At 55.7% G+C, this 27,987-nt stretch overlaps 2 protein-coding genes across 6 annotated transcripts; one reads left to right on the top strand and one right to left on the bottom strand.

Annotated features, from left to right (window-relative positions):
- Positions 1-308: 308 nt before the first annotated feature.
- Positions 309-14,831, bottom strand: MAFK (MAF bZIP transcription factor K). Of its 5 annotated transcripts, none has more exons than XR_009208345.1 (4): positions 10,714-11,793; positions 6,526-6,605; positions 4,410-5,330; positions 309-450 (listed from the first exon to the last, which is right to left on the bottom strand). XR_009208345.1 is itself a non-coding variant. In XM_040079421.1 (3 exons), the coding sequence occupies exons 2-3, from the start codon at positions 6,559-6,561 to the stop codon at positions 4,896-4,898; spliced, it is 471 nt and encodes a 156-aa protein (XP_039935355.1). In that variant the 5' UTR covers positions 6,562-6,605; positions 14,686-14,831; the 3' UTR covers positions 452-4,895. The 5 variants fall into 5 exon arrangements, 3 of the variants coding, with proteins under 3 accessions (XP_039935355.1, XP_039935358.1, XP_039935357.1); XR_009208346.1 differs by having other exon boundaries at positions 327-450; positions 4,451-5,330; XM_040079421.1 differs by lacking the exons at positions 309-450; positions 10,714-11,793 and adding an exon at positions 14,686-14,831 and having other exon boundaries at positions 452-5,330.
- A 2,289-nt stretch (positions 14,832-17,120) lies between these two features.
- On the top strand, positions 17,121-27,672 carry LOC120759797 (lysosomal alpha-glucosidase-like). Its single transcript, XM_040079416.2, has 20 exons — positions 17,121-17,205; positions 18,301-18,832; positions 19,038-19,183; positions 20,144-20,309; positions 20,806-20,902; positions 21,911-22,030; positions 22,293-22,411; positions 22,481-22,612; positions 23,382-23,492; positions 24,286-24,399; positions 24,556-24,640; positions 24,989-25,106; positions 25,457-25,590; positions 25,687-25,838; positions 25,974-26,122; positions 26,211-26,352; positions 26,519-26,617; positions 26,742-26,906; positions 26,989-27,135; positions 27,341-27,672. Exons 2-20 carry the CDS (start codon positions 18,311-18,313, stop codon positions 27,401-27,403), a joined length of 2,781 nt encoding a protein of 926 aa, XP_039935350.1. The 5' UTR covers positions 17,121-17,205; positions 18,301-18,310; the 3' UTR covers positions 27,404-27,672.
- The last annotated feature ends 315 nt before the right edge of the window (positions 27,673-27,987 follow it).

Below are 27,987 nucleotides of genomic sequence, written 5' to 3'. Positions count from 1 at the left end.
TGTCTCCAAGCCACAAGTGGCTTTGCTCAGCATCACGACTGCAGGCAGGTGCCTGCTGAGCTGTCAGTCCTGCTCGTGCTAACACAGACACCCAGTGACCGTGCACAAAGACAGAGCCCCTGCGTTAGGAACAGACACACGCGTCTGAGCGCGGGATGGACCTGCCAAACAGCTCGGGCAAGAGCTATCCCCGGAGCACATTCCAAGTGCCCCAAGAAAGCACCACAGCAAGGCTGAGATGGGCTCCAGGAGGCCGGGTCAGATGATTGCCAAAGCCCAAGCTGCCATCCCGCTCGCCTTAGCCCAGCCTGCCTGCAAAAAACATCGCTCACCGCAGCACCACAGCCGGCCGGGTGCTGCACTGGGGACAGGCAGCAAGAAAACCCGAGGAAAACGCTCCACTGAAGATCAATTCAGGCTCCAAAACGCTGACCATAGACCAGGGCAAGTCTGAAACCAGAAAATGCTTTATTGGAAAGGTACAAAAAAACCAGTCACTGCAGCTAAATTTACAGCAATAAATTACGTTGTGGCTGTCAAGAGAAGTAATGGACACATACACAGGGCTATTCGCCTTACAAACAGGAATCCACATTGCTTGGTATATCAATAATTTATTTTATAATAAAAAAGCAGCACAAAAATAAATATTGAAATGAAATTACTGAGTAACCACAGAGGATAGAATGAGCTGGTGATAAAAAACAACTTAAAACAGAAGACTTCTATCATTAAAAAAATGAAAGCAAGTATCCACCATCTACAGAAACACCCCAGCAGACTGAAATACAGACGAAGGAAAACAAATCCACATTACAAAAGTTTTTCGGTTTTGTTTTGTTTCTTTTTTTTTTTTTTTTCCTTTCCCCCCCCCCCTTTTTTTTTCCTTTTTTTTTTTTTTTCTTCTTAAATAAAAACAATCATGACAATGAAGTTTAAATGATTCGAGAGAGAAAAAAAAAAAAAAATGCCACCTTCTCCTCCCTCCCCGGGTCTGAGCTCTCCCGTGGCACAGTTCTCCTCTGCCCCGGCCCAGTGCCAGCGCCTCGTCCCTCCCCGCCGTGCCAGAGCTGCCGTGGCACCCAGCTCTCTGCACTTTGTGGTCTCCTCCCGGCAGGAGCAGAGATGCTGCCTCATTTCAAAGGGATCTGGAGCTGCCCTGGAGGGAAAGGTTCCCCACTCCCGCCAGAGAGCACAGCAAACGTTGTCTGTGAGAACAGAGGTGTCCCTTCCCGGTCCCTGCGCGACGCTTTCCTCCTCTCGTGCCTCCCGCCCAGCCCTCGGTTCACGCTGCGAACGGAGCAACCAAAGAAAGGCCAGGCCCAGGGGAGAGGATCCCAGCACCCAAAAATGAGAGCCCCCGCTCCTCCTCAGCGGGGTCGGGGGGACAATCTAAGAGGGGCAGAGAAGGGAGCCCCGGCATCCGAAGTACTGCAGAGAGAGGCGCGGCTGCGGGGACGTGTCCCACGCCACCAGCTCCCCACGCCACGCTCGCCCTGGGTGTCAGGCTGGCAAGTGCAGGACGGAGAGAAAAAAAAACCAAAAAAAAAAAAACCCAAACAAAACAAAAGGAAAATAAAACACAACAGAAACAAACCGAACCCCAGAGGAATGCAACGTGACAACCCCAAGCTGGAGGGCCCTCCAGGGAGGAGGGTGGAGGAGCTGCGTCTCCAACGCCATCAACAGCTTTCGGGTCATTCCTCCCTCCACGTTACCTTGCAATTCTGATCCCTCTGTGGAAGTTTAGCCAGGACATTTCATTCCCCTCCAGGTCACCACCCAGGGAGCCCTGGACTGGCAATTTCTTTTAATAAAGATTTACAGTATCAAACTTGGAAAAAAAATTATTTTTTTTTTCTTTTTTACGAAAAATCTGTACGATAAAATGTATATAATTATATATTTATATATATATTTCTCTCTCTTTAAATATTTCCACGTGGTCCTTATGGATATCCAATATGGATTACCTACCATGGCTATGGTATCAACAGCTTTAACAACACCCAGGCCTCTTGTTCTTTATCGAGTGACCAGAGATTTAAGTGCCTACCAGCACTAAACTAGCAATCACTTGGACAAGCCTTTGGCACCCTTCCAAGAACTGGAAAAAAAAGAAATACTTGGCCACAAGGGAAGTGCCACATGAAGATATGTTTCTCAACTCATTCCAACAGCAAGAAGACCCCAGGAACAAAGTTCGACCTCCGTCCCCTTCAGTGAGACAGGTCTGATTTCCCCGGAGGGGTGTCAAGGGCAGCCAGAGGGTGTTCCTATCTAGCCAGGAATGTTACGGAGCTCTGGAGCTGTTTTAAAGACTGGAAGCATTTGGGCATTTTCAAGTCAACTGGCCTTTTTCATTAAAGTTTTCATTTAAAGCCCCAACAGTGCCGGGAGTCTCCATTTTGCCTGTTTTCGGAGGCACCTGTAAGGTCTGGGAAAGTGTCCAATGTCTGTGAGCTGGAGAACATGAGAGGACCAGGAAATGACCGTAACATCTTTCTCTTCCTCAGCTTCTGCTGTGGGAGTCAATAACTGGTACTGATACACAGGACATCGATCTGCCTGTTTGGAGATAGGGAGGGAATGGAGGAGAAATGAGGTAACACTAAGCGTCATCCAAACTCTACGTGTTGGAAAATGACTTGAAGGAAACTCCCTGCTCCCCTCCAAAACACGTGGATCTGGCAGGGGAACGAGCCTTCAGGAAGCATTTCACTGACACCCTTTCTGGCTCAGTAAGGTCACGGATGTCGATGTTGGGGACTGAATGAGAACCAAGTCTGAGGTTTCTCTTTTCATTAACCTATTTCACAAAGGATCCTCCTGGGAAATCCAGAGACTCCGATGACAAGGTGAAAAAAAAGAAAAAGCAAGCTAACAACTTCTTCCAAAGACAAGTAGGGCTTCACTAAATTTCTACCAACTTACTGCCATTCAAGGCAAGATAAAGCCTCAAACAACAAATTATACTGGGTGTCAGATGCCAGTTCACTGTCCTCTTTCCAACAACGGTAGCACTTGATTATTCTCTTTCAGTCCAAACCACTTATGAGTTCTCCGTGACCTTTGTTTTCTGTTCTAGAGCCCAAATTCTCCGAGCTCTTCTCCTCATCTTAAACCTCAGCAATCTCATTCTCTTCTCACCTGCATGACAACAGGCATCGTCCATTCCACAAGTCTCTGACCTGCCCTACAAAACACACAGTCCCTTTTCTTTCCTACTTCAAGAAGAAAAAAAAACGACAACAAAACACACAAACACCAACATAGCTATTTTTTTTTTTTTTACAGTGACCTGGAAACATTCATCGTTTTCATCACTGCTGCGCGACAGCAGAATCTCTCCTTTCAGCTTCCCAAATCCTGCCCACTGCCAAGCCAGAAATCCCTCTCCCAAACCACTGCTCAGAGCCAAACGAACGACTTCTCAATCCCAACTCCTCTGTCCCCTACACGCACGTTGATTTTCCATCCTGCCCTCCGTGCGCCTCTCAGGATAACTCACCCACTTGCAAGAGAAAGCATCAAGTTTCAGGGTCACATTCACACAGGTTGTCTGAACACTGAGGGTTGTTCACTGTACTCTTTGGATCCCAAATTCAGCATCTGATGTGCTATGGAGAGGGACAGACTCTTCCAAGCTCGCATCTGACCTCCCCATAGCCCTTTTCTGATCGCCACAGACTGGTGAGCGCAGCTCTCCAGCTAAGGATGCTCATTGCTAACATACCAATGCTTTTGTCAAAGAGGAGACTCTAAACTTCTCTCCTCTTGGCTGAATGCTATTGCCCTCCAGTTACACTTCAGTGCTTTAAAAACATCCTTCCGAAATACTCTGCACAAACCCCTTCTCGTAGTGCTGATCCCAGCAGAACTGTCCCATCTTCTCTCACAGCCAATTCTGCCTCCGCCACTAATACGTGCAGCATTTTTCCTCCTCGTCTCCCCTTCTCCTCCCCATCACACTGCTCCTCACAGCATTTACTGTGCCTCCCTCCCTTCAGCTTCAGGTAACCCAGGAAAAAAAAGCTGCTTCTTCAAGACTGCGGATCATTTGGAAGAAACAAACTGCATAAATATACCCAATTCACAGGCACACCTTTGGGAAGGAGCTATCAGGAAACTTGGGCTTGGAATAAAGGAGGCTGCAATGTAGTTTTTTTACAGGCCACACAGGTAAGGGGCATATTAAAATATGTAAAATATGTATTTTTCCATATTTTAACAGCATGAGTTGAAAACAAAAGGTTATTCTGAATGGGTGTGGTCAGACCCAAGCATTTATCTCCATCATCCTCCCACTCCCACCAATCTTAGCAGGCTGAAATCAACCCCAAAAAGCCGATATTCCTGCCCTCATAATATCAAATGGAAGTGAGGAAGGTAGGGGAGACCCTTCTTACAAGGAGTAGGAGGCCATTAAAGGAAACTCTTTTTCCCATACATTCATCTCACACGATGATTTCTACGGTCCGTATGTTTCCTGGCTCTTGAGCATCATTCACGAAGACTCCGGAGGCTCCTCAGGTATCTTCTCCCAGCTGGAAAGCTGCCCACAGCTGAGAGGGGTTTGTGGAGGCAGAGGGAAGGAGGAAGCAGATCTTGCAATTTGTACTGCATACAGAGCTCAGATCCTGGACACGAGAGGTTGATGGAGCCACTGAGTCCAGACAGAAGCAGCCAGTTAAGTTCTCTTTGTAGGAACCCTTTGGGTTTGTTTGTTTTTCTCTTTTCTTTTTTTTTTTTTTATTTTCTTCTGCGTTTTTTTGCACTTTTGGAAGAGACTTCTTAAAATGCCAATTCTTGACGTGACCAAGGACTCCGGAACAATGCATAAGAGCCTTATCCCCTCCCCTCTGAAAGGCTGCTAGTTCCCCCCACCGAGGGCACTAGGAGGCTGCTGAAAACGGCACAGAACTGGATGAGATTTCGGCTGATTTCACGATGGTGATGACACTGGTGGTGGCGACTTTGGTCGGGGTAATAGGCCCTCGCGCCACAGTACGAGCAAAGGTCTGGAGTGCTTCGTACTTGGAGCGCAAGGCATCCAGCTCTAGCTTCATGCTGCTGTTTTCTCTGGCCAGCTTCTCCACCTCTTGCTGCAGCTCGACCCGCTGCCTCTCGAGCTCCTCTTTCTGAGTCACACGCTTGATGCGGCAGCTGGCAGCGTAGCCCCGGTTCTTCAGCGTGCGCCTCCGCTGCTTCAGACGGATGACCTCCTCTTTGGTGAGACCCCTCAGGTGCTGGTTCAGCTCCCGTACGGACATTGACACGAGTTCATCATCACTCAGCACTGGGGCATTCTCTCCTGACTCCTCCTTTACCTGCAAATACCAACAGCACAGGGGTAGCAGCAACCCGACGCGAGCGGATGCTCTGGGCAGCAGAAGGAGAAAAGGCCACCCCTCAGCAATGTGATATCCCTACCTGGAAGACACCCCAGATGTGCTGTGGAGGGCACAAGCTCCACTAAAACACCTGGGTTAAGCATGGCAGAGATCTCAGCGCTTGAGCTGTCTGGGTTTGGGTCCCCCTTCTTAGGTCAGGGAAAGCAGTTATCTTTACATACCCAATGTGAACACAACAGCAAGATTTTCAAGGGAATAAATGTAAAGTCGGCTGAAGCCTTTTTTTTTTTTTTGTGAAGTCCTTTGTCAGGACCTGGAATTCCTAATGAATGCTAAAGACGACACCTTTTCCCAGCATTATGCTGGGACACCAGTGCACCATCTCAAAAGCAGAATAGCTGCTTCTGTGCAGGGCTTAATTGAGCATTTTGTGGTTTTTTGTTGAAGATTGCTCATTTCAGTAGTGAACAAAACCAACCATGCTTGGCTTCAAGGACAGCCTGATTTCGTTTTGCTGGGGCACAGCAACTGAAGGTACATGAGAAAACCACCAAGGCCTTGCCCTTTCCTCAAGCGTATTTGCCACCACCATTATTTTCAGAATCACAGAATTTTTTACGATGAAAAAGACCCTCAATATGACTGAACACAGAACTTTTAAGGCACAATCCTTTTGTCTTTTCAGAGACTGCAGGATGTATGGAATGAAGAGCCAAAACATTAGAAAGAAATTTCAACAATGCATGAACAGCCCAGGCACAGACCACCATCACCTTGGTATTTCCAAGGCATTTACTGTCTCGTGGGTCTGGGAGACACCAGCTGAACACATCCCTTCCCCAGTGCCTCCCAGTCCTGACAGTAAAATTCATTGCCAAGACTGGGAGCACTGGTTTCAGGATGCTGCCAATACCTGCTATCGTCAGAAGTCTCTTGGATAGCTGCCGGGATATGCCAGCCTCCATGCCACCCCAGAGACTTCAGGCCTCTTTCTGGGTAATGCCAGCATTCTTCTACCCTAACTTTTCCTGTAGACAGTGGGAAATTGTATCGGCACCCATTTCTAAGAGTCTCTCGGAATGAAAAAGAACTGTCACGTACGACCAACATCGCACAGCTCTGCGACAGCCTCCCCAGCCACCCAGCACCACCCACTCAGCTTCTTCCCTACCTTTAATGCCTTGTTCGGTTTGGGATTAGTCGTCATAACCTGAGCACAGTCTTCCGGACAAAACTGCTCAGAAATTGCAACTGGAAAAAAAAAAACAAGGTTTCCAGGTTAATCTCGGAGACGAGGGCAGGAAGAAGATACCCAGCCTTCCCCAAACCAACCACCATTAAAAGAAACAGGCACATGGTTGTTTGAAGTACTGGGATGGATTCAGATATCATTTACCCTATTCAGATAAGAGAAAGAGAAATTTGTGTTGACAAGTGCATTGCTTTTTAACACCAAGACCTCGTATTTTGCTGTTAACCACGCTAAGATCCAGCAGAGAAGACAGGGCAGGGAGGAAAGAAGGACACCCACATTCATCTGTAAACAAGAGTCACACTAAGCACCACGCATCACCTTGCCATGTGCCACCCCTTCCCAAGGGGAGAATGGAGCGTGGCCTCCAAGGCCCTGTCACCGGCTCACCTCCCTCTGGAGGCATCCCAGACGCTCCAAATGGCCTATTAGGGACTCAATTAAGAGTTACCTCTGCTCATAAAAGGCACTGAAAAGCCACAAGACAACAACTCCCTTCGTTCTCATTTTGATGATTATTAGCCCGGCTCGAAATTGAGCCAGCAACCCAGAGAGAAGCTGCCTGGTTTGTAACCTGCTTCCAGCGCTGTCCCCACCCAAAGGAGACGCTACCAGAAAACCCAAACAACAGAAACAAAAGCCCCCGACAACAAAGCCAGGAAGGAGTTCACCTCTCCCAACACACCAAGACTGTTGCTTCCCAATCCTCCAGCCCCAGACCGCGAGAGCAAACCTGCTTGATGTTTCTAGCGACGTGGAGGCACGTCCATCGACAGCCAGCCCCGTCCCCTGCCGCGACACTGCCCTTCACTCTCACCTTAGCCAGCGACTGCACCCCTCTGACCAGCGCCTCGCAGAAAATCCACCTGCCCGCGCCTCCACCCAAGCCCTTCGCCCCGCGGCGACGACGGTGCGACGGTACCTACCCCGGGAGAGGCGCCGGCAGCCGTGCCACCATCACAGCCTCTGCTACGGCTCCCCGGCGGGGAGGGGGCGAGGCGCCGGTGCCCCCGACACAGGGCGGCTTCGAGGGCTGCGCACCCGCGGCACCGCAGAGCGCTGCCTGTCTGGCGGGAGTCCTCTCTCTCCCCCCACCTTCTCCAGCCCAGCCCAAACCCTCCCCATTTCCACGTCTGCATCGTGTCACACATCCTAATCATTCATGAAAAATCCAGCCAAAGCATCCCAAGCATGATTCCCTTCTGATAGTTGCCATGGTGACCTTGGGAAAGTAGCCAACCCGGAGACAGTCACCATGGAAACAGAGAAGCCCAAAAGCAATAATGACTTCAGGTCATGTCTGTGCAAAGACATCACGAGGTCGTCGGAGAGTAAACAAACTCATTCATATCTGCAAACAGGGGTGGCGGGATTTGGGGGGGTGCGAAGGTGGGGCGTGGGGACCAGCTGGGAGCGGGGTGGGTGAAGGTGCTGGCTCAGCCCGTGCTGCTGTCACTTGAATTTTATCAGCCAAGGCACCTCATCATCACACGACTTACATAAAAATCAAGATGAAGAGCAGGAGGGGGGGGAAAAAAAAATAATCCCGTAATTGCAGAGCTGCAAGATACTATCCTAGATATTAGGGAGTGTATTTAGGCGCCTCCTCTATTTTTAAGCCCGAGACAGCACAGCTCTCCATGTCTGGAGGAGGGACAAGGACAGCCGCACAGCACACAAGCCAAGATGCTCCGTGATGAATGGACCACTTACAGCAACTGGTGTGCGCTGCATTTTCTAGAGCATCACCGAGTCCTTCCCTGCTCTCCCTCCAGCACTGAGCCCCACCCCGGGCACACCTCCAGCCACAGCCCCTTGTCCTGCCAGGACAGCAAGAGTGGGCAGGGCAGGGGGGCAAGTCCCAGCCTCGCTCAGCTGCCTTGGACAGATGGGGACGTGCCCGACCTCTGCCTGCGCGCTCTTCGGAGCCCGATCTCCTGCGAGCACAGGAGACCCCAGCGCTGCCCTTTCACCGTCCACCGCTTCCCCTCCGCACCAGGCGCTTGCTGCCCACCCCTACCTCCCGGCCGGAGGCGCAGACGTAGGCACTGGCAGCTGGGGGGGAAGGAAAGAGCTCCTTGTCTCGGCCAGCAGGTCTCGGAGTGCAGGAGCGCAGAGGCGCTGCCAGTGCGTAGAGGAAAGGGCCGGCAGCCCCCTCCCTGCAGAGGCGCAGCCGGGCCGCAGGCAGTTGGTGCCATAGTTATGCAGTGAGTCACCAGCTGTTTACAGAGTTTGAGCGCTCGCATTCCCACAGCATCAGAAACTCTTCCTTCCCTCGGCGGCATCCCCCCCTCCCTCGCCGCCCCCATCCCTACAAGGGAAGGGGCGCGCTGGCCGCTCGCCGCGCTGCGAGCGCCGGAAAAGGAAAGGCAGAAAGGAGGGGGAGGCCAACGACAGCCCCGTCACACCCACCAAAGTGCACAAAAAGCCTTTTGATCCTCACCCGGCGCGTCTTCAAAGCGTTTTATGCGCCAGCCGATGGAAAAACTGAACGCGGCCGCTTGGCCGCGCGGAGATGGAAAGAAATGTAAAAGTATCGTGGAAAACGAGAGCCGAGGGTGCCTCCAGTGGGGGTCAGCGTGAGGGCTCACCTGCCACCCTGAGCAGTGCTCCAGCTCTGAGTGATGAAACCCCTCTGGTCACCTGTTGCTCCATGTCAGCGAAGCAACAGCTCTCTACCCTGCACATTCCTCAGCGGACAGCACAGGCGCTCGGCTCAGCGCCTTCTGCCGCACACCTGTCTCCCCTCAAACACCAAAGCACCCTGGATGGGCCAGCATCCCTCAGAGATAGGCTGGGATCCACCCTACTGCGCATGGGGCCATGGGCCAGAGCTGCTGCTGACACAGATTAGTGGGGAGGGCTCAAAGCACCATCAGGAATTGTGATGCCAGACCCTCTTAAAACAAGGGCGGGAGACCGTGGGCTGGTCTGACCCAAAGGGCAAGATTGCACAGAGCAAGTAGAAACACTCAAACAGGCTCAAGTCTCACACTCAGATATGAGTGCCAGCGAGAGTCTTATCTCTGCACTAGGTGAAGGCACAGGTGTGGTCCGGGCTCCGCTCGAAACCGATACAACAACACTTGCAATCCTCACCAGCAGTCCTCCAGGGCCTTGGGCCTCATCTCCTCATCTACCAAATCCTTCCCCATCAGGAATATTTGGGACTATTCAGCTACCAGCAGGAAGACACTAAAAAATCAGCACGTCTTCTCCCAAACTCACACAGCAAAACCCCGCAATGAAATCATAAACCACTCTGCGAACAAGTCATACCCAGCAGCGTTCCCTAAACATGCTGCACGGGGGTCTTCTGGGACCCTGCCTGCGATTTGATTATTAGAACCCTTTTAGTCTTTACCCTACTCCTGCCCTTCTTTCCTTAATTGCATTTGCTGCATCACATCTAAAATTAGGAGCTCAGCTTTTTGGAACGAGGACCGCGCTACATCCCTGCTCTGTAAGCAGTACGACACACTTCGAACGCCACATCAATAAAGCAGCAAGTAGTATTACACCAACTGTGAGGAGAAAAAGCTTTTCCAGAGCAGCTCCACACTCATATTTACAGCAAGTGTTTTGACTGTGGGTTACATAAAGAGCCCTTGTAATTCTGCAATAAAGTTACCCATTGACAGCCTTGCCAACGCCCTCTCCCTCTCTCAGACAGCTCCTGTGCATCCTGCAGCATCCTCCCAAAAACCTGGAAGTCTCCAGCTGACATCCTAAGCCTGACAGTCTCAGCTCAGAGCATCTAGAGATCCCAGTTCCTTCGCTTTGAAAGGGAAAGGCAGCAGAAAACCCTGACTCAGACAGAGGTAGGACAGAGCTTTCCACACCAGGCTTGCAATTAAGAAAGAAAACATGCCAGAGTGAGATTTCAGACTTTCCACGCTACAGGGCTTTCCAAGCACATTACACATTAAGGAATTACTATAAAATCGCTGCCGACACCCGACAACTGCAGATGAACTTGAATTTTAAAACTCTTCCTACACTGAAAGACAACCCCGGCCACAACACGAGTGCCTGGCAGACAGCTCTGCTGGTGTTTAGCTTCCATCCTCACACAGGTACAGCAGACTGAAAACATGCAGCCCTCACCTTCCGCCAGGCCAGCGACGACTTCCCGAGGGCAGAAAAACAGCGCAAGGTTCAAGCGGGGATCTCTGCCATCACGTCTCCACTCGGCACCGACAGCTATGCAGGGCTGTCTACTCACTCCCAAACGTGGCCATTTAATTCTTAGGCAGCTGTTTAAATTTCTCCTTTATCCGCAAGTTGTTCCCGGCTCCAGAGCGCTAGCCAAACGGATGTGCCTACCACGGGTAACATCTGAGCTGACAGGTGAAGGCGACTACAGATGCTTAAATCCTCATAGCCGTTCCTCTGCCGCTCGGAGGCACGACACGGATTTCCAGCACATTGCAGCACGGTAGGCAGAGCACCATCCCTCTCCCCATCATTCAAAAAGCCATTCTCCTGCTCTGACAACCTTCACACATCCTGTAAGGCAGACTGACACTTGTCACTCATTTGTAATGAGAGCGGGGAGGGACGGGCTGGTGGTGTGAATCAGAGAGTAGAGAAGCATATGCGAGGCAATATATTTGACATGAAGAGAGAGAAGACACAAGGAGGGGGTGAGTCACTGTTTACTGTTCTAGAGGAGCTCCACGCAGCCCTCGCCCAGCTGGCCAGCTTTCCATTTCCCTTATGGATCGGAACCAGCATCCAGCAGCAAAGAGGAGATTCAGGAACCTTCAGAGCACATTTGAGAGCTGCCAGGACACAGCTCTCGGAGGCGCTCTCTGGGGAAGCCTGGACACGGATCAGACAGTCTTCAGTGGTTTGGTAAACAACCTAGTCAGAAGCTGCAGAGAGCCTGTGGTTAGGGAGCAGGGATATGGAGCACCAGGCTGGTACGCCTGAGTGTCACCTCTGAAACTTCATGGAGGAGGAGGAGGCTGAAGGGGAAAGGTATGCGACAGCCAGCCCTGGTACTGACAAGCTTACAGCACTTTTTCCATCACGTGCTTGTAAAACGCGGTGACAGAGATATACTGGAATTACACCTCAGCATCACCAGCCCAGAGACGCAGCTCCCAAGCAGGACAAGCTGAGCCACCAAGCAACAAATAACTTGCTGGGACGCACAGCCAGACCTTGGGGCAGAACTGGGATCGGGATTCCTAACTTTGCTGCTCCTGACCCCAAGTGCCAGCCATCAAGCCAGAGATCTTCACTAACTGCTAATAATGCAACACGGTGGCATCTCTGTTTGGCATCTTGCAATATTGCAAAGCAGTGGGAGCCACTAAGCAGCCTGTCCCTCCACGCGGGAGTGCGGTGCCAGGGTAATTGCTCCCATTACTGCCTTTCCCCAGCCCTTGTGCTGATGGTCACAGAGCACTGATTCGTTTGGGCTTGCTTCATGCTTGGAAGACTCTCTGCCCAAGTTTGAAGATAGCCTCAAACAATAGCTGAGACAGAAGTGGAAACTGCCTGTTCATCTCTACAGGGTGCTGAGCCTGAAACTTCCTGATAATTGAAAGTGCTAGCACCGCTCAAGTATTTCACAGCTGGATGTTTACAAAAATGATCAGCGAGCGAGCTTATCCCACAAACCCCGACTGCCGCAGGGGCCAGCGCACCCAGCTGTCCTTTCTTCGCTTCCCAAACATCTCACACAGCTAGAGATTTTCAATACCAAGTCCTGCAGCACATTCCATGCCATTAATCATCTTCCAATGCTGATGGAAATCAGAGGGTATCAAGCTGATCTGTATTTTTCCCTTTCAGGAGGCACACAGCAGTACTGAACTCCATGCCGCAACAGATTGCTGAGACGGGCGACGGCGCAGAAATGACATAAAACATGACAAAGCACACCGTCCTTGACAGGCAAGCAGAAAAAATTAAAAAAAAAAAAAAAAAAAAAAAAAAAAAAAAAGCCAATGAATTTCTGCCTCTGGTTCAATAACAGCTGTGAAGCAAGGCAAGAACCTGGCGTAATACAGCCGGGAACATTTCACAGGGCTCAAAGCCCTGTCAAGCTCAGAGCCGGCAGAAGCGGGCAGGGTGTCCTGACGGCGAGAGTCACCGTGTGCCCAACCTTGCGGCAAGCGGCCCGGCGCTGCTCGCCGCCAGCCCCGGGTCCGGCAGCCCGGCCGGGCGGGAGCGGAGTTACCGCCGGGGCCGCGCTGCCATTGGGCGGCCGCGGCGTCCGTCACCCCGAGGAAGTGACTGCACGAGCAAGGCTTGAGGAAGGGTTCTCCGCAGGCAGCACCGCGGACACACACGGAAGGACAGGGGGGAAAAGGCGGAGGGACGCACGCTCCTTTCATCAGTGAGGAAAAAAAAAGCACCAGGTAAACTCATCCGCTGCTAAAACCCCGACAGCAGCCACGGCACGCCGCGCTGGGATGGGGCGCGGGGCTGCGTCCGCCACGGGGCTTACAAAAACTGAAAGTGCAAGAAAAAAAAAAAAAAAAAAAAAAAAAAAAAAAAAAAAGGCGTGCAGCTTTTCAGGGAAACACTTCGCTCTCACTGGCTTCCTCCACCTCCCGCACTCCCAGCTCAGCTTTAGGCACGCTGGCAAAGGAGGGGGCGGCCAGGTGAAAGCGAAAATGGAGGCCTTTCCCTTTTCTGTAACAACTTTGCCCAAAGGGGGCTCGTTCCTAATTTGAGACCTCATGGCCTGCTTTCAGCAGAATCTGTAAAATAAATCCTCCGCGGAGGAACCCACGAGGGAGGGGAGCGGGCTCTCAGCCCGAGGAAGAGGAGGAGGAAGGAAACAGACCCTGACACACTGTGAGAGTTTGGAGATCTCAGTTCCCGTCGCTCGTGGCCTGGATGTTTCCCCACCTTATGCCGCTGCCGTCACTGGGAGGCTGAAGAGGTTCCCCCCACCCACCTCCTCACTTCTGATTGAATCCCCGAAGCGTCCCGCACCCACCAGACAGTCACGCGGCAGTGCCCGCTCCCGGAATGTCACCGTCCCCTTTCCTCCCACCGCCATCCCCGGGCGGCCCCAGAGCACCCCGTTTCCAGGGCGGCCCCCTGCACACGCATCCCTCCCTCCCTCCCTCCCCACAGGCTCCGGGACCGGCCCCAACACACCACGCACTTCTCTCTCTTTCGACCCAACCAGCAGCTGTGCTCAGCAGAGATAAGCCCCCCACCCGCCGCAGCCCTGACCCCCAGCCCATCCGACGGGCAGCGACGCGCCCGCCTGGCATTTCCCGGCGGCGGCTGCTGCTGCCCGATAACCCGGGGCGGACAGCGGATCACGAAGCCTCCACCACGCCCGGCCACCGCCGCGGCCACGCTGCCCGGCCCCGGCTGCGCCCCGGTTCCCTCCGTACTACAAAAGCTGCTATTTTTAGTCGGCGGAGCGCGCGGCGTCACAACAGGTTTCCTCACATGTATTTTAAGAGCCATTCAAAGGCAGAGGCAGGCAGCGCGCTCATCCTCGGGGGGAAGAAAAATAACAACAAGAGACGGGGAAAGCATCACCCGGCAAACACCCAGGGGACCTCCAGCCCCGTGTCCCCGAGAGTGCGGGCGTGCCGCCAGCCCCGTCCCACGGGGGTCGAGCGGTGCCGGCTCCGCGCTGGTGCGAGGTGACAGGGAAGATGCGACGGCGGGGCCGTCGCGCCTCCGCCCCCCGGGGGCTTCGGGGGCCGCTCGGCGGAGGCGGGCGGCGGCGGCCCCGCCGTGGGGGAGCGGGAATGGGGGGGGCTCGGGGAGCGCCGCCCGCCCCTCGCCCCCCGCCGGGCCCCACGTGCGCGCCCGGCCCGGCCCGGCCCGGCCCGGTGCGAGGGGCGGCGGCACCACGTGCCCGGCGCGGTGGTGACTCAGCACTTTTACCTCCGCCGCCCCGCCCGCCCGCCCGCCCGCGCCCGACCGGACCCGACCGGACCGAGCGGCACCCGAGCCGGACCCGGGCCGAGCCGCCCCTTCCCCCGCCATCGAACGGCAACGCGCGGCCACCCCCCTCTTCCCGGCTCCGACCCACCCCCACCGACCCCCCCCCGCCCGCCCCCTCCGCGCCGCGCCCGGGCGGCCCCTCACCTGCGTGCCGGCGGGAGCGCCCCGTGGCGGGGGCGGCTGCGGGGGCGGCGGGGGCGCGGGGGCGGCGGCGGGGGCGCTGCGCGGCTCCCTCCTCCCTCCCTGCCAGCGAGTCCCGCGGACAACAACAAGCGCGGGGCGGCCGCCTCCCCCCCGCCGCGCCGCCGACCAACCAGCGCCCCCGCCGCTTCCGGCATGGCGCGTCACCGCGCGCGTCACCGCCCGGCCCGCCCGCCCGCCGCGTCACCGCCCGGGACCGCCCGCGCCGTTCATTCATGGGGAAGGGCGCGGGACGGGCGGGGCGCCGCTGCCGGCACGTAGTCGCACCCCCCCCTCCCCGCCTTGGTCCTCGTCCCGATCCTTGTTCTCATGAGGATGCTCATCCTGATCCTCAGCCGTCTTTCATCCTCATCCTCACTCTGGTCCTCGTTCCTCTTTTATGTCCCCTTCATCCCCGTCCGCGTCTCCTCTACACCACGCCCCGTGCCCCCGCCCCGCTGCGGGGCTCGCCCCTCTCCCGCAGCTCCATACCGCCCGGATCAGTCCCGGCGGAGGGGGCGCAGCGTGGGCCGGGGGTTTTGCACGCTCATACACGGGTGCGTTTTGTAGAATCAGAATGGTTGGTTAGGGAGGGACCTGAAAGCTCATGCCGTTTAAACCCTCCTGCGATGGGCAGGCACACCTTGTGCTAGACGAGGATGTTCCAAACCCCATCTAAACTGGCGTCGAACACCTCCAGGGATGTGGAATTCACAACTTCTCTGTGCAACCTGTGCAAGTGCCTCGCCACCCTCATGGAAAAGATTTCCTCCTGACATCTAATCTAAATCTGCTCTTTGTCAGTTTAAAGCCATTAACCCCTTGTCCTGTCACCATATGCCCTGGTCAGAAGTACCTCTTAAGATTTCTTTTAGGCTTCCTTCAGACAGGGAAAGACAACAATAAGATCTCCCTGAAGCTTTCTCTTGTCCAGGCTGAGCAATCCAAATTCTCTCCTCCTTTCCTCATAGGAGAGGTGTTTCATCCCTCTAATCCATTTGGTGGCCTTCTCTGGACTTGCTCCAGCAGCTCCATGTCCTTCCTGTGGTGAAGACCCCAGAGCTAGACACAGCACTGCAGGTGGGGACTCATCAGAGCAGAGCAGAGGAGTAGAATCACTTCCTTCGACCTCCTGGCCATTCTGCTTTTCGTGCAGCCCAGGACACTGCTGGCTTCCTAGGTTGCAAGTGCTTCGTTGGCTCGTATCCAGCCTCTCATCCACCAGCACCCCCAAGTCCTTGGAAGAGCTGCTCTTGATCCGTTCATCCAGTCTGGATTGATACCCTGACCCAGGTGCAGCACCAGCACTTGCCCTTGTTGCAGGGCAAAAGATGGTGGGGAAACATGTCCTGGCATCTCAAAGCTCTTGGGAGGACTCTCTTGTTCCCTGGGCTCCTTGAGGTGGCCACTGACCAGCCTTGCCCTCCTCCACTAGCTGTGGACCAGCCTGTGCCCAGCACTGCCTGTCCTGCAGCCCCCTGAGCATTGCAGCAGGGCCAAATCCTGCCCAGGGCTGGATCCTCAACACAATCTTTGCACTTTCCTTGTGCAGTTACATGAGCTGCTAAACACAGCACCCTGACCCCTATGGTGTGACAGCCCCACACACGGGACTCACCAGAATTGAGGTATTTCCCCTTGTTTTTGCAACAACATGGGGTCTGACAGATCACATTTGGCAGGAGGGGAGCGGCTGTGTCACCTGAAATTCTGTTTCTGGGTGAATCGCCCTGTTCGCAACCGGTTACTTCTCGTTTTCATTCCCTGGGGAAAGTACCTCTGCTCCAAAGGTCTGTTTTCATTCACTGCTGAACTTTAGACTGCGGTGGCCTTCAACAGTAAACAAGGAGCAGCTCTCCAGTCCCTTGAAAAGCTGGAAAGCCTGTGCAGTACGCACACTTGTTGAGCAGATGAAGAGGAGTGCATGGGAGACAGGACCTCTGGTGGAACTTGGATGGCAAAAGGGCGGTGTTCTGGCGTGTGTGGGGTTTGTGACTCTGGCCCACCTGCTGTGTGCTCAAAACACACCCAGCATCACGATTCCACTGAGCAGGGATAAAGGGCTCTCACCCTGCAGGGGGGCACGGAAGCGTTCGTTCTCTGGATTTTGACACCCTGCCTGCACCGGCTGGGGAGAAACCTAAAAAAACCCGCTGATCTCCCCATACTCTCCACTCTTAAACAGCACCGCGCGTAGACGCGAATATTAAAACTAAAACTAAAATTAAAAAAAAAAGAAAAAGAAAGAAAAAAAAGAAAAAGGCACACAACGCGGAGGAGCGAGCGGAGGTGGGGCGTGCGGGGATGCGCCGCTACTAGAGAGGCGCGGTAGGAGCCGGCCGAGCGGCTCGTCGGGTGTTTACGGCGGAACCGGCGGAGCTGCAGAGCCGGGAGCGCTGCCCGCCCGCTGCCCGCTGCCCGCCCGCTACCCGCTGCCCGCTGCCCGCCCGCCGCCCGCAGCCACAATGTCAAGAGGAGACACGTGTATGTAAGCGCCGGCACGGCCGGAGCGGGGCCCGCAGGCGGGCGGGAGCTCCCGGGGTGCTCGGCCCCCCGTGCCCGCCCGGGGACGCCCCGGTTGCGTGTGTCCCGCCCCGCAGTGCCACCGCTGCGGGCGGGCCGGGCACAAAGGCCCGGGTGCGTGTGCCGAGGTGCCCGCGGTTCCGGAGCCCCCCGCGCCTGGGGAAGCGGCGGGAGGTTGCGTAAGGCGGAGGCGCTGCCGCTCGGGGAGGTTCGCGGCCGGGCCCCGGCGGGTTGAGCCGTGGTGGTGGCCCGAGCTGGGGGAGCGCTGCCGGGGAATAAACCTGTTTGTGGGGGATGGAGCCGTTTTGTGAGCCTTTGCAGGGAGCAGGGTCCGAGTGAGAGTGAGGAGACGGAGACAAGAAAGTTGTGTCTGTTTTTTAAGATGCTGAGATTGCTCCCTGCAAACTTAACAGGAGCATGGGGGTCTCCTTGGCTTAGAATGCGGGGGGTGTTTGCCTGAGAGGTTGTCGGAATCAGCTTTTATCAGTGGAAAGCAAGGATAATGCCATATTCCCAGCCGTCCCTTGCCCAGCCCTTCTCGGGTCTAAAACCTCTTAGTCAGGGCTTTGGACGGTGATGACAAAGGATGCTCAGAGCAGAAGAATGCTCGGAGCAGAGAATGCTCCACACCTCGGAGCTGCAGCTCTCAGCATCACAGCTCTGTTCCCACAGGAAGAGCAGGCTCGGTTTTGCTCGCACCTTCCAGAAACACTGCAGCCCGTTAATTCAGACCTGGGAAAAACCCCTTGAGGGGCACCTCTGCCACCTTCCAAAACCAGACGGTGCTTTGTCCCTTAGGACTGGTGGACAGTCAGGGGTCAGTGTCTCCCCACACTTAGCAGGGTCAGGCCCACCTGGCCTGGGCAGAGCCTTCCTTTGCTGAGTTCGCCAGGTGCATCTTGACTGACGGTGCAGATGTGATGCTGCAGGGTGCCCAGGTGGGCAGGCTCTGCCCAAACCACAGGCACCAGGAGCGGGGGAAACTGTCCTTGAGGCCTGGGCAAGCTCTCCCTCTCTGTCTCCATCACACCTGCCACCATCTCTCCTTCCATCCAGCACCAGGACAATGAAGTCATACCAGAAGCTGACAACAACACAGCCAGCAGCATGCCAGGTGGAAGAGGAAGGGGCTGCCCCGATGCCCTCCGGCCACGGGAAGCTGGCCCCGTGGTGGGTGGGCAGCGGGCTGCTGGTGGCCGCTGTTCTGCTGAGCACCATCACTGTCTGGGTGCTGCGGCAGGTATCGGGGGGCTGGCTCGGACCCACGCCACCCCCCAAGTGTCTCCTGGTACCTGAGAGCCATCGCTTTGACTGCTACCCAGAGCGGCGCGTGGTGGTGACCCAGGAGCTCTGTGAAAGCCGAGGGTGCTGCTTCATCCAGAGTCCCCCGCCGGCAGAGGGCAAGCAGGGGGTGCCCTGGTGCTTCTATCCCCCTGACTTCCCCAGCTACACCCTGGAGAGCCTCAACCAGACAGCGCTGGGCATGGCGGGGTTGCTGGTGCGAAGAGAGAAGGCCTATTACCCCCGGGACATCGAGAAGCTGAGGCTGGATGTGGAGTTTGAGACGGACACGCGGCTGCACATCAAGGTGAGCTTCCTGCTGGCTGCCCTCAAGAGCCTGTGACTGTGCTCCTGACCCTGGTGCCTGCCATCCCATAGGTGACCGTCCCTTGCTTGGCCCAAGTCTGGAATCTGCTGTGCTCCAGGCATGACTGTGTGGGGCCAGTGAGCATCTCCAGCCCTTTGCCCTCTTGCATTGCTGGTCTTTGAAGCGCTTTTTCTCCCTTTTGCAGATAACAGATGCAGCCAACCCACGCTATGAAGTTCCCCTTGATGTTCCCCGGGTGATGAAGAGAGCAGAAAACCCCATCTACAGTCTGAACTTCTCCTGGGACCCCTTTGGGGTGCTGCTGCAGCGCAAGGCAACAGGGACAGTGCTGTAAGAACCCACCTCATGCTCACACTGCGGCAGGTGGAGGGAAGCTTATCCCACCCTAGGAAGGCTCCAGCATGTTTCCTAGAGCTTTTTCATTAGGAAAACCCATGCTGTGAAGTCTCCAGCCAATTATTACTCCTTGTCTTGCATCTTTTGAGCAGTTCTCATGTGGGAATGTGGCAGCAGGTGGCTTCCTGGCCCCAGCAACTGGACAAGTGCTTGCTCTGACTGTGGCAGAGCTGTGTGGGATCAGCATCTCTCCAAAAACTTTCCAAATCTCTGATTCCTCCCAGGGTCCAAACATTGGACTGGGGTCCAAATACTGTGTAGGTCCCAGCACATCACCAAAAAATGATCTGGTGGCTCAGGAAAAATGCCAAAGAATGGTTGGCATTGGCTTTGCCCTCTCCCTGCTTTTGCGTTTCCCTAGCTGTCCAAGGTATGGGGACACCCCCAGCTCCAGGCTTTTTGTGGAAAAGGACTGCGGTTGACTTTGCTGTACATCTCCACAGCTTTGCCCACACTAAGCTGGCAGTGAACACCAACAGCTGGACCATGTCTTGTCAGGATGTTTTGGGATCCCTTCCTTTCCTCCTCCTTCCCATCTGCTGGTGGCTGTGGTCCATCCTGTACTTGGGAGCTGCCTATCAATGACAGCAGGCTGAGAAACCCCATGGCCCTATCACCTCAGTGGTTAATAATAACAAGGTGGAAACTTCTGCTGTCAAAGGGAATGCTGTGCTGCACTGGGTCAGGCTGGCTTGGGGTATGCCTTGTGTCCAGGCAGACCTGAATTTGCTCCTGGGCCAAGGTGTTGGGGCTGGATGCAGGGTGAGATGTGCTGCTAGACAGCCCCTTGAGATGCTTTGAGATTGAAGAGATCAGTTATTGCTGGGCAAATGGATCCTAATGATCCCAGAAGCCTCTCTTGACCCTCTCTCTTTCTTGGTGTCACCCTGGCAGGCTAAACACCACCGTGGCCCCCTTGATCTTTGCTGACCAGTTTCTCCAGATATCCACATCACTCCCATCCAAGTTCCTCTATGGGCTGGGGGAGCACCGTGGCAGCCTCCTGCACAGCCTGGACTGGAACACCCTCACACTGTGGGCCCGTGACGTCTCTCCCACGGTACATCTACCCTCTCCCCTTAGGGGTGCAGGGGGTGAGGGCAGGAGCGCCGCTTTCCTGTGCTTTGGACAAACCCTGGGAAAGGATGGCAGGGGTGGGCAGCAGCACTGGGAGAGGCTGGGGGTGGTTGAGGCTGATGAGCAGGTATGTGCCAGGGAGGATTTCAGAGCAATTGCAAAATGCTCTTGGCACTCCAAGGGCACTGGGTGTTTCCGCTCCACCCTGCTCCTCGTGCAATGTGTTGTGGTGAGGCAGGAGGTTTCCCCCTCACCCAGCCCAGCTCAGTAGCAGCCCCTGAGCTGGAGGAAGAAGCAGCCTCCCATGGCCTTATGCTCCAAACCTATCCTCATTCCTTGCCTTATGCTCCAGAGGGGTGACAGATGCCTGGTTAGGTGGTGGCAGCATATGTACCTCAGGGTCATTTATTCCCCTTCAGTGACATGGGGCTCTCCTGCTTTGCCCTCTTTGCTGTCTTACTGTGCACCTCTCCTTGCAGGAATCGTTCAACCTGTACGGCGCCCACCCCTTCTACCTGCTGATGGAGGAGGGTGGAAATGCTCACGGTGTTTTCCTACTCAACAGCAACGCCATGGGTAGGTGTCCAGGGGACCCCAGGCCAGCTTGTCCGTGGTGGAGGACCTGGCAGACCGGGACAGATGGGAGCTACTGGAGTGGCCAGTTTGGGAACCTGGGGTGAGAGGAAGCCATAAAAGTGAAAGATGTGGTTTGATGGCTCCGTTATTGAGCGCAGCCATCTGTTTCCTGGCTACGGCGAGGCTCTTTAGCAACCGCCGAGCAGTTTAACCACACGCCCAGCTGCCGAGCTGCCACCAGGAAGGCAGGTCCCTTGTGTGCAGGTCCATCCCCATTCCCCCTCCACCGAAATGCCCTTGCCCCCAGGCCCAACAGCGGGGCACGGCTGGGGCACGGCCGGGGATGCCATCTGCTGGCACGCTCTTCCCAGCTGTGCTGCGCCAGCTGCGGCCGTGGCATCTGCCCGTGTGTGCCAGCTGATAACACAGCGGCTCCTGCGGGCCCCTGCCCTGTCAGAACCACCCGTCCCTCCCGGCAGCTGCCTCTTGCAGCCAGCTGGGATGATGCTGTTCGCACCGGGGCTCCTGCAGTTCCAGCTGTGCTCAGCTCTGTTGCTGTCATGCTGCTGAGGAGGAGCTCCTGTGAGATGCAGCCACCTGAGCTGAGGTGCAAAGGCTCCTCCATGTGAAGAGCCCTTGCCAGGAAAGGCCTGGCTTGTGCAAGTAGCTCTGGATTCACTTAGGAGGGGATTTCAGGGGAGGACACGAAGGAAAGCACTGCACTTAAGTGCTTAGTCTTGGTCCAGCAGTGGAAGCTGGCACAGATTTGAGCTTAAAGAGCAGATTTTCAAGATAGCATAAACCCATGATCTCTCTGGCCTGTGCTGATTTAAGCTTCCAGACATCCATTTAGCATCTGCTGAGTTCAAGGCAGGGATTTCTCTATTCCCCTGAGCATTGCCTGTGGTGCTGCCTGGGCCCCATCACACGGGCTAAGGTCTGGGGGTTGCTCCTCAGTTGTCACTACCTTTTTCTCTTCTCTTTCCCTTTGTACCTTCCCTCTCAAAGAGGTGGCTCTGCAGCCTGCTCCAGGCCTGACCTGGAGGACCATTGGAGGGGTGCTGGATTTTTACATCTTCCTGGGGCCCGATCCCAACATGGTCATCCAACAGTACCAGCAGGTGATAGGTAAGTGCCCGCACCCCAACACAGCTATCTGCAGGCACCTTCTTCATGCCCACATCCCTGCCTCACCCCCGTTTCACCACCATCCCCAGTTCTCTCAGCTGGGGAGGGATCAGCATCCCCCAGCCGTCCCGTCCCCAGCCCTTCCAGCACATTGTGGTCAGTGATCACCTTTTATCGTCCCTCACCCCTTACCTTCCCGTCCTTTTGAGATGCTGCTGTCACCTTGGGAAACCCCATCCGTGCTCCCACTGCCCCACTGCAGGTTTCCCAGCCATGCCACCCATCTGGGCTCTTGGCTTCCACCTGTGCCGCTGGGGCTACGGATCCAGCAACGAGACGTGGCAGACCGTGAGAGCCATGAGGAACTACCAGATCCCCCAGGTAACCCCCCAGGCCTGTGGGGCAGGGGGTCCAGTCTCCATCAGCCATTCCTGAGCCTCTTCCCCGCAGGATGCGCAGTGGAATGACATCGATTACATGGATGGGTACCGGGACTTCACCTTGGATTCCCAGAAGTTTGCCTCCCTCCCCTCCCTGGTGGAAGACCTCCACAAACACGGGCAGCGCTACGTTATGATCTTGGTACTCCCCCTCCTCTCTCAGTGTGCTGTCTTTGCTGCAGGGATGTCAGACAAGGGCGTAATGGACGCTCCTGGTCCCAGCTGGTCATTCCTGGCCCTGGGGATTTTTGTAGGAGGCCAGTTCCCAGTGCTGGTCAGGCAGCTGTAAACTGTGACTGGAAATCCCCCTAATGCCGGAACCCTGGAGACACGGCCAGGTTCTTGTGCTGTGCTCCTGTCTTTCTGCTGGTACAAGGATGGCCCTGACCCCTGTGAGAGAAGGAATGGAGGAACTGTGGGTCAGGTGGTTTAACATGTGGGGGCACAGCTCAGGTGTCTTCACATCCCCACAAGTTCTGGGATCTTGTGACTTGGCTGTAATGTCCTTAGTTCCCTTTGCAAGGAGTGAGGCCATGGGTTCTGCTTGCCGGAGGCAGTGGGGACCAGCAGGTCCTTGAAGGGGAAAGTTCAATTTCCTCCTCATTGAACACTCTGTAGTAACCCAGGCCTGTCCATGACCTGATAATTCTTGCATAAGAGCAAGATTTCTTGTATTTGTCCCCCCTTCCCAAAGCACCACAACGGGTCCTGGGTACTTGCAGAAGTGGCATTTCAGAAAACATGCCTGGAAGTGTTGAAGCAAGTTTCTCTTCCCCTTGGGGGGAAACAGCCGCCGTGTGTGGGCTCTGGCTGACCCTGTCTGGGTCCTCTTCTGTGAATCACACTGGTCTGGCCAGGGGAAGGAGCCGTGTTCTGCCTGGAATGGCACTAACCCTCTGCTCCATCCCCAGGATCCTGGCATCAGCAGCACCAGCCCTCGTGGCTCCTACTGGCCCTTTGATGAAGGCTTGAGACGGGGTTTGTTCCTCAACACCACCCAAGGGCAGCCACTCATCGGGCAGGTGAGGACCTCCAGGGGGAAATCCCAGCCCAGTGGGTTGTGCAATACCAGGGTTGGGATTTCATCACAGCAGAGGGAAAGCCAAGTGGCCAAGGGACTTCTCAGGGATAATTGCCAGAGCCTGGCTCAGCCCTTGTCTTCCTCATGTGTCACCTCCTGGTGTCTTCACCAGCCCCTGCTCAGCAGAGGAGCCTGTGGGAGTCATATGAGCTTAACAGAGTCAGCAGTGCTGCCTGAGGCTGGTCATCTGATCTCCCTCCCTTCCTGTTTCTGGGGTGAGGGGAGGTTGTCTGTGGTGGATAGTGTGCCTCCAGACCTGCTCTGCAGCTGTTCCCTCCCACTTTGACCCCTCTGGCTGTTTTCTCCCACCTGCTGTCTCTCACATCTCCAAGGAGGGGGCTTTTGATGTAGCCAAAAAACGTGCGGGAGAATGAATTTACTAAAATTCTTGGAATGAGGCAAGGCACAGAGAAATCATGGCTTTTCCCTGACATGTTCTGGGTGAGGTGGTATCAGGCCTTGTGCAAGTGGGGGCAGAGCAGCTGTTCCATCAGCTGCCACTGCCCACGGACTGTGGGGACTCCTCAGCACCTGGTACTCCCGGTACCATGGAGGTAGGAGGGATGCTGTGTGTGTGTAGCACCCAGGAACTCGAAGCATTGACTGGGTTTATCTTCTGTCTCGCTGTTTCACCCCCATAGAAATCCCTGGCTTGCTGTGGTACCCTGTTCCCCATGGTGGCTCCTCACAAATCACCTGCTTGCTGAACCCGTGGCTTTGTACTGTCCCCACAGGTATGGCCTGGCTTCACTGCCTTCGCTGACTTCTCCAACCCAGACACACACCAGTGGTGGCTGGAGAACCTGCAGCACTTCCATGCCCACGTGCCCTTTGATGGCCTCTGGATCGTAAGTCCTTCCTTGCCCTTGGGTTTCTCCCTGCCAGCAGCTCAGCTCGTGTCTGGTGTGGGTCCAGGCAGGACTCTCCCTCAAATGCAGCTTTTCTGGGTTTACCCCTTATCCCAAAAAAACACCTGAAATTGCTACACTATTTTCTCTGCTTAGGACATGAATGAGCCATCCAACTTCATGGATGGCTCTGAAGATGGCTGCCCCCCAGGAGAGTTTGACAGCCCACCCTACACTCCAGGTAAGGAGGGAGATGAGATGCAAGGCTGTGCTGGTAGGTACTGTGCACTTTGAGATCGCTGCCAACTGAGTGTGGTGGAGGAACACCATTTCTAAGAGACACTGTGTCTCTTTTACACCCAGAATGTCTCCACCCCTACCTTCCTGTGCCAGTATCCATGTCTAAGCCATGCACACTTGTTAGGGCCGTGTCAGGATGCAGTGTGGGGCCATCTGTGTGAGCTTTTGGCACTGGGTTGGCAGTGACAGCTGGCTGTGGGAGGGCTGACCCAGAGCCAGCAAGTGTGGGGAGTCCATAGCCCCTGCACCCCACCACCACCGGGTCCAACTGGGCTCTCCCTCCTGGCAGCCGTGCTGGGGGATTCCCTCTCTGCAAAGACGGTGTGTGCCTCGGCAAAGCAGAAAGTCTCGGTGCACTACAACCTCCACAACCTCTATGGGCTGATGGAAGCCAAAGCCACAGCAAGGTACCTGAGCATCCCGCTTTCTGACAGCCTGGGGATGGGCTGGGACAAAATCCTTCTCACAGCTGAGTAAGAAAAGGATGGGGATTGGAGTGTGATCTGAGAAGGGGAGAGCTCTGACTGCTCACAGCCTCTGGCATGGGAATAACCCGGGAGAAGAGGGGAGCTGACACTGCTCTGGGAGGAATAGGTGAATGAGGCTGGTCCTGCTGGAACCCTTTGCTGTACTGTTCGGACTGACTGTCCACTCCTCTGCCAGGGGGCTGGAATTTTCCCTCAGCTGTTGTGGGATAGGGCAAACGCCTGGTGGGCTGCTCTTACCTTCTGCTCCCAGCTCTCCTGTTGTTTTCCAGCGCCTTGGTCAAGATCCGGGGGAAGCGCCCCTTCCTCATCTCCCGCTCCACCTTCCCCAGCCAGGGCCGGTACTCAGGGCACTGGCTGGGTGACAACCGGAGCCAGTGGAAGGACATGTGTTACTCCATTCCAGGTGGGTGGCACAGAGCCCCTACCAGCACTCCTAGAGCCTTCTGCTTCTTTGGAGATGTCTCCAAAACCGTGCCCTGTCGACTGTCCCTGCCCTCAGGGCTGCTGAGCTTCAGCCTCTTTGGCATCCCACTGGTCGGGGCAGACATCTGCGGCTTCTCGGGCAGCACCTCGGAGGAGCTGTGCACCCGCTGGATGCAGCTCGGTGCCTTCTACCCCTTCGCTCGCAACCACAACACCCAGAACGAGAAGGTGGAGGGCAGTGTGCCCAGTGGGAGGCATCCCAGGGGTGGGATGCGGGATGTGATACGCAGGATATGGGATGTGGGATGAAGGGATGGAGGGATTGGAGGTGACACAGGTGCTGACTGCCCGCATCTCCCCCAGGCCCAGGACCCAACAGCGTTCAGCCCCGCAGCCAGGACAGCCATGAAGGACGTGCTGCTGACCCGCTATTCCCTCCTGCCCTTCCTCTACACCCTTTTCCACCGTGCCCACCTGCAAGGGGACACCGTCGCCCGGCCCTTGTTCTTTGAGTAAGGCCATCCCCACCGGGAGCTGGGGAGATGCTTGGGCTGAATCGCGGAGAAGCGCCGATCGAGCGGCGTCTCCGTCCCGCCGCAGGTTCCCTTGGGATGTGGCCACGTGGGAGCTGGACAGGCAGTTCCTGTGGGGCCGGAGCCTGCTGGTAACACCAGTGCTGGAGCCTGGGGTGGACTCAGTCACAGGTTACGTCCCCCAAGGCACGTGGTACGACTTCTACACGGTGAGGAGCATCACGGCATTTGGCTGGGGGCCGGGTGATCCCTGCTTGACCCTCTGGGGGCTGTGGGTGGGAAGCCCTGGCTGAGCCCGGTGAGCCCTAATGGAGGGAGGGTTGGAGATGCCTGAGCCCTGATCTCTCACACCCATGTCTCTTGCCACCTGCCCAGGGCTCCTCGGTGAACAGCAGTGGGGAGATGTTGAAGATGTCGGCCCCTCTGGAGCACCTCAACCTGCACATCCAGGAAGGTTCCATCCTGCCCACCCAGGTGAGTGCCCACCCAGCACCTCCCTGGGTGCTATCCACAGCGTGTGTGTCCCCCAGCACCTCAACTCCTGGACCCCCGTCCCCAGTGGTTGTGGCACTACAGAACCCATGTGTTTGAACCCCAGAAACCAGGAACCACCACAGAGGTGACCCGGGAGAATCCACTGCGTCTCATCGTGGCCTTATCCTCACATGCCACTGCCTGGGGTGACCTTTTCTGGGATGATGGCGAGAGCCTGGACACCTTTGAGAAGGGCAACTACTCCTACGTGGTGTTCAATGTCACACAGGTGGGATGTGGTGGGGAGGGCAGGACTGGGGGGGTTCCCATGTTACCTAATCACCTTGAGCTCATGCTGTCCACTCCTACAGAACATCTTCACCTCCACCGTCCTCCATGCCAGCACCGAGGCCACCAAGGTCACCATTGGCACACTGAGCATCTTTGGCGTGCAGAGGCCACCCAGCAAGGTCCTCTTGAATGGCCAGGAGAAGCCCTTTTCCTACCTGGACAACCAGGTATGGCCTCATTTCAGAGTGCCCTTTACTAGGTGGGGGTCCCCATCCTGAGGGTCTCCACCTCTCCTCCTCCAGGGTCACAGTGTGACCAAAGAGGGAGATGAAGACTGTGCAGCTCTCCTGCCATGCCAGGGTTTAGAGGAAAGCATTCTCCGCTTCCCCTCCGTCAAGGTTGTATGGCAAAATGTCTCCTCTCCCTCCACAGGTTCTCACCGTGAGTGACCTTGGCATGAGCCTCAGCCAGGGCTTCTCCCTGCAGTGGCTGTGAGCTGGGGGCCGTGGGGACCCTCACCTGACCAGGACACCCACCAGGGAGACGCTCAGTGCTCCAGCCCCTGAAGCTGAGATGCTGCCATGGAAGGGGCGTTGGGGAGCGTCACCTGCTGCTGCTCGTCCCCCTCCAGCACAGCTGGGGACAGGGGGCATGGGATGGGGGGCTTGGCTGCTGGGTGCGCCCTGCATGGTCCTGGGTGGGTGCTGTGGGTGGAGGTGTGGGTACCCGCGGTTCCTGCTGCAATAAAGGCATGTGGAGAGCTTGTCCTGGGAGCATGATATGGGGACAGAAGGGGTGGCATGGGGGAGAGGGGGTGGGCAGCCCGTTGCTGTGGGGCCCCCAGTTTTAGTCCTTGACCTTAGTTCTCCTGACTCCATCACCCTGATTTCAGATGCTCAATTTTAGCCCTAATCCAACACCCCCAATCCCAGCCCCACATTCCAGCCACTACTTTCAGCTCCCTAATTTCAGCGCCTGACTCCAGCCTCCAATCCCACCTCCTTGATTCCTCTTTTTGATCCCAGATCCCCCAATCACAGAATCATTTAGGCCGGAAAAGACCTCCAAGATCAAGACCA

This window comes from Hirundo rustica, chromosome 15 (genome assembly GCF_015227805.2).
Source record: "Hirundo rustica isolate bHirRus1 chromosome 15, bHirRus1.pri.v3, whole genome shotgun sequence".
NCBI classification, from domain to species: domain Eukaryota; kingdom Metazoa; phylum Chordata; class Aves; order Passeriformes; family Hirundinidae; genus Hirundo; species Hirundo rustica.
This window is presented reverse-complemented; position numbering and strand designations above follow the sequence as displayed.

Coding starts and splice junctions, on each gene's coding strand:
- MAFK (XM_040079421.1), bottom strand. CDS start 6,561: ATGACGACTAATCCCAAACCGAACAAGGCATTAAAG. Junction 5,331..6,525: donor AACCGAACAAGGCATTAAAG/GTAGGGAAGAAG, acceptor TGGTATTTGCAG/GTAAAGGAGGAGTCAGGAGA.
- LOC120759797 (XM_040079416.2), top strand. CDS start 18,311: ATGAAGTCATACCAGAAGCTGACAACAACACAGCCAGCAGCATGCCAG. Junction 20,310..20,805: donor CCCGTGACGTCTCTCCCACG/GTACATCTACCC, acceptor CTCTCCTTGCAG/GAATCGTTCAACCTGTACGG. Junction 22,613..23,381: donor AGCGCTACGTTATGATCTTG/GTACTCCCCCTC, acceptor CTCCATCCCCAG/GATCCTGGCATCAGCAGCAC.